At 39.3% G+C, this 9,329-nt stretch overlaps 1 protein-coding gene across 1 annotated transcript; it reads left to right on the top strand.

Annotated features, from left to right (window-relative positions):
* The first annotated feature begins 2,741 nt into the window (after nucleotides 1-2,741).
* On the top strand, nucleotides 2,742-8,820 carry LOC141759020 (glucagon receptor-like). Its single transcript, XM_074620909.1, has 9 exons — nucleotides 2,742-2,838; nucleotides 3,010-3,120; nucleotides 3,429-3,550; nucleotides 5,910-6,016; nucleotides 6,523-6,679; nucleotides 7,246-7,405; nucleotides 7,538-7,565; nucleotides 8,058-8,196; nucleotides 8,749-8,820. The coding sequence occupies exons 1-9, from the start codon at nucleotides 2,742-2,744 to the stop codon at nucleotides 8,818-8,820; spliced, it is 993 nt and encodes a 330-aa protein (XP_074477010.1).
* The last annotated feature ends 509 nt before the right edge of the window (nucleotides 8,821-9,329 follow it).

The following is a 9,329-nucleotide window of genomic DNA, read 5'->3' as shown; positions in this document are numbered from 1 at the left end:
TTTAATGTAACACACACTATCAGGGAGGTAGGGGCACTCAGTCAGGCATTTTGAAGGAGACAGATCCAGCACATTTCCTCATGTGCTCTATTTACACCATATGTAAATTACCTGTAACTTGACATTAATTGCATGACTTTGAGAAGAAATAAGATACGATTTTGCTGTGATGGTTGTTTCTTACAGTAGTTTATTCTTGGGGTAGTCCTTGTATGTTAAATAGGCTGGTAAGATGAGGGTTAAACTGTTTTACCTCAGCTGGTCTCACGCAGAGTTTTGCACTGTGCCATTATCTGCCCCCAGCAGACAGATGCTGCGGCAGATGTTAATACACATGTGGTCACGCAAATTAAGAACCCAGTGAATCACTGTTGTAACAAATATACAATGTCTCCGATTTCAAGGAGGAATGTCTATCTTTTCCTAATCATTGACTTCAGAATCACACATTACTCATAACGTAAGGGGGTGCCAGGTTAAAAGGAATTGGCAAAACCTCCATCAGAACTGACTATACTGTACTGTAAATGTACATCAGGCAGAGAGCCTGTGAAACAAATATGTAGGTGATAGTAATAATGATAATGTAGAGAGAAGAAAGAAGCCTTAAAATTATTGTAATGGCATAATGTTGTGTTTCTAGAAAAACAAGATGGTGCTGGTGTGTTCCAGTGACTCTATATGTAGTATGTATAGTATGTGTTTATTCTGGAAAAGTGGCAAAAACGGCATTTTTATTGTTTGAAGAGATGCACTGTTTGATTTCATTATTGAGTAACAAAAACAAATGAAAAGGTTTTTTAATTAGCACATTTGTATATGGTATTTTTGTAGTGTCATAATTAAAGTGGGAGTAGGCAGTTTATTTTTGGCATCATTGAGCAAACATTCCATAATAACCTTTCAGCATATTGTAATTCAAGTGTTCTGAGAGAAAACTAGACTTCTGCACCTCTTTATGGCTCTGTTTTCAGGCTTTAGAAAATCTAGCCCGTGACGGGAGACTTTGACCAAATTAAAGGTCATTTCATTGAGAGAGCGTTCCTATTGGCTGTGCTCCAGATTTCACAATGGCGGCGGCGTCACAAACTTTCTCATTTTATAACGAAACCGTGCACTACAAGATGATTCTGAATATAATATCATAATATTGATTCATATTCGATCAGCGCGGCCTAGTTTGACCTTTTGGTCGGAGTTCGCGAGTAATTGACAGCCGGCTCTCATAGACGGCAGCTGGACAGCAGACCTCAGATCAGCTCTTACTGCTTGTTTTCCTCCGGTAAGTGAAATCTTGCAGATGCCGTTAGGAGGACGCCGGAGGACACAGAGGAACATGATTTTTTTCAGGTTACCTGCTTCATGTACTACTGTCACGATATAGCGGCAGCTTTATAAAAATAACTTTTTTTAATCATATTTGCTCCAATCTCGCCTACTTCAGCTTTAAAGTCTCCCTCTACTCAAAAATGTGGCTTGCTTAAATGTTTGAGCTCCACTGAGCAGAATGATGTCTGTGCAGAGTTTGACAATGGAAGGTTGTTTTCACATTCCTCTGCTGAAGGACCTCACCTTGAATTTTGTGTGTAGATGATTCACAGACATCACGACGAGTCAAGAAATCAATCATGGTCCAATATGCAACTTACACACTCAGTATGTGATGTGGAAACTTTAAACCTCCAGTGCACACACACTGAGAAGCTTCAGTGAAGTAGGAGACATCATATGTCCAGGAGCGAATAATATGGATTTTCCAATGAGGGAGATTTTTTAAACCGGTAATTGAACTTTATTGTGAAAAAATATTAAATTTTGTATGTCTTTACATAAAAATAGAATATTTTTCTTTCTTTTTACTTTTTTTTTTTTTTTATCTCATGCACTACTGTCAGGATATAGTGACCGTTTTATAGAAATAACTTTTTTGAATCATATTTGCTCTATTTCTACACACTGCAGCTTTAACTACAAGGTGTCACGTCATTCAGAAATGTTCAAATCCTCTGAATAGGGGATTCAAACCTACATATACACACTCATACCAGTGTGTATGTGTGGTCATGAGAGACAGAGCAAATGAGGGAAATGAGAAATAAGGTCAGACTCAATAAGAAAGCAAAAGGCTTTTCAAGTTGCACATTATTAAAGAACTTTCATGGAAGCCAGTAATGTGGTTTCAGTGACTCAGCTAAACAAGAAAATGTCACGGTATAATATTTCTTGTGGTACGAAACCTATTTGAGAGATGGTTGAAAAAGGACGGCAATTCATTTCCTCTGAAAGCCCATTTTTAAATTCTTGGAACAACCAATGTTTTTGCAGTTTTATTGTTAATGCAAATTGATTCAGGGATGAACATGCTCTCCGTAAAATGTCTTTGAACCGTGAATTTGGCCGGTACTTAACTGGGCTCAACACTCTTTCAGCTGTCGAAACTGTTCTGTTCTTTCTCCTCTCAGTCTTTCCGAGGACGAAGAACAAGACTGCAGTGATGGACAGGAGACGAGACGTAATGGCTTTGGTCTGCCTGCTGTTTCTCGAACTGCCAAAGGTCAGTTTTAATAAAACACAATATCAACCAATTTTTCTTTCGAGCGTAACATTTGACAGACAAGGAAGACTTTTAACGTCACACAAATGCAGAACGTTCTTTCTTCCATGAAGGCTAAAATGTTGGACATGAAAGTAAAGTTTTTCTGATTTTTTTATTTTTATTTTTATGAATGTTACAGTGTGAGATGGCCAGTGGGAAAGTGTTGGAGGAGACGTATCTGAAGTGGGTCCAGTATAAAGAAGACTGTGTCAAAATGATAGAAAATGAGCCGCTCCCTCAAGGTACTGAATAATTTTTCTGAGTCATCATTGCAAAAGGGAATATGGCAAGAGGTGGAATAATGGAGGAAAGAGAACAAGGAGAATGTCAAATTCTGCCATTTAACTTTGCTGCAAAAATATAATATTTTCTTGAGGAACAGATGTATTTTCAGTTATTGTTTGTCTTTCTAGGGGGCTTGTTCTGTAACCGGACATTTGACAGATACGCCTGCTGGCCAGATACTCCTGCCGGCTCCATGGTCAACATCTCATGTCCTTTCTACCTGCCCTGGTATGACAAAGGTAAATCACACTTTTAGTGAGTCTACAGTTACTTTGAGAGAACAACAAACTAAAGTATAAATATATTCCTTGTCAGTTTCCATTTGAATATGTTTCTGATGTGTGACGATGTCAGTTGTTAGCCTGTACAGAGTAAAATATCTCAATGGATACTGGTAAAATGAAAATTTGCTGAGGATATTCAACAACTTTACATTTATATCCCCACTACTGACACTAAGAATGCATGCTGGGATTGTCTTCAACCCCCTGTTACCCTCATTAGAGTAAGCTGGTAATGATTGAAGGACTGACTGTTTGTCTTCCAGTGTCCCGGGGTGTTGTGCGTCGGCTGTGCGGCCCCGACGGCCTCTGGGAGAGAGAGGACAACGGACAGGTGTGGAGGGACAAGAGCCAGTGTGAGGAGGAAAAAGAGGTCAAGTCACAGGAGGTACGACGATCGAAATGTCACCAGCTCGGTGGTTCATTTGCAGCAGCCGTGAGCACCTCTTGTTGCTCAAACATTTGTAGCCTATTACAGTATGCGTATTCTCAATAGAGGAAGATTAGTTCCTTTTGATTAGCGCTCACTGTGCTGCTGAAACTAGGGTTGTTTCCTCTGAGACAGGCCATCATGTAAACATCTAAAGGAAAAGAACAAACGCTGAAGTACAGATATCTACTCATATGAGTTTGAATGCCAAGTAGCAGCAAATGTCAACTGTAAAAGAGGTGCAAATATGAATACTTTGATATGCAAGTTTTGAAAGATACATGAGACAGATACAAAGATACATCAGAGCTCTTAACATCCCCAAACTGCAGGTGTATATAAAATGATGAGAATTATGATTAACACTAATCAACCATAAGGGATATGATGGAGGCATGCAGTGTATAAGAAGTTGACAGATACTGTTAATTGACATTCAACCTAACAAGATTCACCTTGGCAATAGTGGCAGGAATCCAGCTGCAATTAACTCGGCATTATCTTGATTATTAATCAATATTATTTTTATATAGTTGCTTTACAAAGTTATTTGTCAATACAAAAAAACATATTAAACAGTTAAATCCTAAATGCACACAAGTGTGTATAACAATATGTACTTTACAAGGGTAAAATATCTATTAAAAGCAGTATTTTTATATCAACAATGAACCACATGACTACATGTGAGCAGTGTTACAGTAATGAACCCACAGGCAATTATCACCCTGCATACAGGCAGCTGCTTTCAGCTCTAAAAATCCCACTGACTGTAAGCTACCTGACTTGCATCAAACAGCAGACAGAATGAGCAACCAGCCGGTGGACACAGTCGTTTTGCATTTAGCAGCTAATATATTTCCCTCAGGAGTTGGAAGGTGAGACCAAAAGCAGAGTTTAAAGAGAGAGGATATTGGGCTTATAGTCGCCAGAAACACAACTCCAAATGAATACTAATGTTATCTGTTGGATGTGTAAATAGGCAACTGTTTGCTGACATGGTAGCCATATCAATTTAGAAGGTGGTTATATGTCAATGTTTTGTTCACAGTTATTTTCCACCGCCCCCAAGTAGCTAGTTATTGACCTACTGTACACACCCATAATCCATCAACACAGGTGTTTTCACTTATGCTGCCTAATTAGTCTCAGTGGGGGCGTCCTATTCATTTTGTCACACCTGTTTGACTGAGCGAAGTTGGAGCTTTATCATTCTCATTGGCTCACAGACATGGATGTATAAAGAGAACTGGATATAGCATCGGAGGCAGGGCCCCGTTCAATCCTATGAAAGTTGCTCAGTGGCGCATGAATTTGAAGTCATGCACCACTGAGTATAAAGTCTGAGTATAAAATTACCTGGATCTTCCAGCAATCTTCCGCATCCATTGGGCCCATAGAGGTAAGCGCATTAGCATTTCCTTCCCTCTGTCCAGCCTCAGTCTGGGGCTGTATTCAAAACCGCCTACTACATACTACTGACGAACGCAGTATGCAGTATACAGTATACAGTACATACTGCATACTGCGTTCCTGAGGAGTATGCCGTATGCAACGGTTAAAGTGATGTATTTTGCAGTATGCTCGACCAGGCTTTAGCCTCTAAACCAGTTCTTACAGCACTGGATGAAAAAAAAAAAAAAAACTCATACCACTATTGCAATATTTCCCTTCTAAACTCCGAAATCTTTGGAGCAAATGTTCGATTTGCCATCTAATATTGTAAAACTGTAAACATTCAAAATCTGCACAGTTGATTTCTTGCATCAAAAATTTTCAGAAGTGAATTTAGTGACTCTCTTATTTTAAGTTTAAGAGAAGTATTCTAATAGCACACTTGAATAAACTTATTTTTGGTAAGGGCATTCCTCTATACTGTTGGGAAAAATACCATCACTTTGGCTTTATTAGCATTTGACATCAGAAGATTACAAGACATTCAGGGCTTCATATTTGCAAGATTGTGAGTACGTTGACAGAGGAGAGGTCTGGTTGGTATTAGTCATGTCTTTCATTCAAGCATGAAACACACACCCGTTAATGTTTTGTAAAAAAAAATACAAAATGGGCCCATGAGGTACATTACCAGTAGCTGCAATTAAATATTTAGGGTGGATTTTACATCAAACAACCCTGTTTTAATTATCTTCAGATTGTAAACCACAACCATCTTTTAATCCCAGAAACAATTATTTGCAAATATTACATTCCTGAGCTCTTGTTCTGTCTTCAGAGTCATTAATTTGAGATCATATTAGTGAAGCAATTTACAAGGTTCTACTTCCAAACAGTGACTGGTGTGGGTTTGTCTTCACAGCTGTGGTTCAAACAACTGATGGTGAGCTTCAGGATGTTGTACACTGTCGGCTATTCCCTGTCCCTCTTCACGCTCGTAACGGCTCTTATCATTCTCCTGAGCTTTAGGTAAGATGTCCAACACGTGTGTCAATCACACCTCATCAAGCTGCTCAGAAAACAGCAAAGACCTCCTTCCTCAGTCCCTCCTCTTTGACAAATGCTGTGAGGAATGCTTTCAAATGCAAATAGACAATCAGATAAGGCTGATACCAAAGAAATTGCAAATATTCAGCATTCATAACAATCAAGTATGAATGCAGCTCAAGAGGATTGTATTATGTAAGTGCATGTTGAATGGAATCCAGCAGATCTCAATTTTGCAGTTGTATGGGACTAGTTTTACCACATTTAGCGTGCACGGTGATGAAACGGAAGAAGTGAAGAAGGAGTGCAGTGGTTAAGAGGCGATCAAAAAATGGTGTTACGTCAAAAAATATATAAGACAGAATAGATGCAAATAATGTGCTTTTACAGGTCGGATAAAAAACAGCCCATTATGAGAAAATAACATCAAAAATCAAGAACGAATACACAAAGGATCTAATTTGTGGTGCATTTATGTCCCCTGACAGGAAACTGCATTGCACCAGGAACTACATTCATGCAAACCTCTTCCTGTCCCTCATCCTGCGAGCTGTATCCGTCATCATTAAGGACACCATGCTGGAACGCCATTGGGGACGAGAAATCATGAAACAGACCGATGTAAGTGAGATGCTCAGTCACCAGGTGGGTCCTTGAGATTTACTGATGAAGGTTTTCTGTTGTTATTTGTTGTAGTTTAAAGCATAGACTGTATATAAAAAGACACAACAACTAACCATAATATAACTACATTTATGATCAAATTGACACATGTTCTATTACACAGACTTGTGACGGTTATGTTAAAGTTAAAGTTACATCTCTTCTCTTGTAAAATTCACTCAGAGCAGCTGTCAATCACAGCTGTCAATTATGATGTCTCTCCCCCTTTTTTAGCATCAAATAACTGGAAACCAAACTTATCAGAAAAATGAACACTTGAACAAACATCAGCATGATAAGAACTATCTAAAATGACAGAAACCATCTTTGGGAAAAATTTATTTGACGTGTACTATGACTTTTTAGTTTGGCCCATGACCCATCCGCTAATATGGAGGGGGCGGGGTTTATGACCTATACTGCAGCCAGCCACCAGGGGGCAATCAAGATGTTTTGGCTTCACTTTTGGGGAGCTGTCATCCATCTTTATATACAGCCTAATATTAGCCTTTTGTAATTTGTATTTTTTTTATGTCCATTTCCTCTAGGCTGCTATTGGCTGCAGGGTAGCTCAAGTAATGATGCAGTACTGTGTCCTGGCCAATCACTACTGGTTCTTTGGAGAGGCAATTTATTTGTACTCTGTGCTTATTGCCTCAGTGTTCATCGACAACAACAAATACTTACCTTACATCTGTCTCGGCTGGGGTGAGTTCAATCTATTTGAGTCCAAAGAAACAAGCATCTAGTTTTTCTGGGACTTGTTTTTGAAGGAGCTGAAGAACAATCGATTGTTTCTGTCTTTAGGAACTCCACTTCTATTTGTGGTTCCCTGGGTAGTGATGAAGCAGTTGAAAGAAAACAAAGAGTAAGTGTGTGTACAGGTGTCGGATCACTTCATGTCTAGACACCTGACCCCACTGACCCTGATTATAGACAGGGGAGAAATTGTAACCACTGCCTCTTCTTCTCAGGTGTTGGGCTGTCAATGAGAACATGAACTACTGGTGGATCATTCGGTTCCCAATTCTTTTCGCTTCACTAGTAGGGATGCAAATAGTCTACTCAGTGCACGAGTCATCGTCTAACTCCTCTGTACAATATGTTGCATAATATATTCTTTTTATTCACTGGATGCAACAATTAACATTTAGGTTTTCTGATCAACAGATCAACTTTCTGATTTTCATGAAGATCCTGAAGGTCATTCTTTCCAAATTACGAGCCAGCAACCAGACTGGATACCCTGATTATAAACTTCGGCAAGTTGTCTCAGCGTATTTTCAGTGATGAGAAATTAGATTTATTTATTTTTTCAAACCAAGGCCACAACTATGCTGTTTGATTTGCCCTGTTATAGGCTCGCCAAGGCAACCGGTACCCTCATCCCTCTGTTTGGGGTTCACGAGGTCATGTTCATCTTTGCGACGGACGAGCAGACAACAGGTGTTCTGCGCTACGTTAAAGTCTTCTTCACCCTTTTTCTCAATTCATTTCAGGTAGGTTCAGTCTGACCAGAGAGTGACTGCTTGCTATTGCAGATATTGCAAAACATCTAGACATTATCTAATGTGTTCCTGTATAGCAAATATAGTAAACAGGACTTTTCTGTGGCCTCTCTGCAGGGCTTTCTGGTGGCTGTGCTATACTGCTATGCCAATAAAGAGGTGTGTTGTTTCATTTCATATTCTCATTTTACCCTACATAGAAGGTATTAACCATATGTACTAGTTACAGTATCTGAGAGACAACATACATGAATCTACATGGGTGTGGAATTTGTCTTAAATCATAAAAACTGTTAATTGATAATGGGGGATATATACAGTATTCTTCTTCCTAAAAAAAAACATTCAATGTTGTCAGGTGGGGACATGCAGCTTGACAGATCATAAGGATAAAAAGACATTATTTATTTTTATTAGCCATACATTTTTGTCCACTTCTCCGTTTCCATTCAATTTTCAAGCATCAGATGGGAAAATGTCACAAAATTGGTACCCAAAATGGCACATTAACTCTGAAATGGCTCACCTCCACTCTGGTTGCAGGTGAGGACAGAGCTGAAGAGGAAGTTACGCAGCTGGAGGATAGAGGCTGAGATTGTATGCTGTGGACAGTGACTGGCCGACTCTCGAGTAGACACTTTCTCCATCGCCACGGTGCCAGAGCGCAACAGATCCTCCGCCACAACAATGAGGGCAATGCCTGACTGTTCACCCACCCCTGACAGTTCATATATTTTTAGACGGCAAGTTCAGCCAACGTCCCCACAGCCCGATGCTTCTTTGCTGCACTGTCCATCAGTGGTAAATAGAGACAACACCCTGCATCATAGGGATCAGGATGACACTGAACAATCGTCTGTGGCAATGCAGGTGTCCTTTCTCATTCACCTTCAAGACCCTGTGGAGTTACTCCCACATGTTGTAAATATAGATTCAGATTGAATACATTTTTGCATTCACTGTACATTATATTATTATTATATGTGGTCGGTTGTGAATATGTAAAATTGTGAATAAGTAATTGTTATTGCTATTTTTTTGTTACTATGTGTTATTGCTATTATGTAAGTTGTAAAATTGTGAGAAAAAGTGATTGTGATCATTTAAGACTTAAGACATCATGA

Source organism: Sebastes fasciatus, chromosome 20 (assembly GCF_043250625.1).
Source record: "Sebastes fasciatus isolate fSebFas1 chromosome 20, fSebFas1.pri, whole genome shotgun sequence".
NCBI classification, from domain to species: Eukaryota; Metazoa; Chordata; class Actinopteri; order Perciformes; family Sebastidae; genus Sebastes; species Sebastes fasciatus.
Note: the sequence above shows the minus strand (reverse complement) of the source record. Positions and strands in the feature narration are given on the sequence as shown.

Coding starts and splice junctions, on each gene's coding strand:
- LOC141759020 (XM_074620909.1), top strand. CDS start 2,742: ATGGCCAGTGGGAAAGTGTTGGAGGAGACGTATCTGAAGTGGGTCCAG. Junction 2,839..3,009: donor AAATGAGCCGCTCCCTCAAG/GTACTGAATAAT, acceptor TTGTCTTTCTAG/GGGGCTTGTTCTGTAACCGG. Junction 8,197..8,748: donor TTTTTCTCAATTCATTTCAG/GTAGGTTCAGTC, acceptor CTCTGGTTGCAG/GTGAGGACAGAGCTGAAGAG.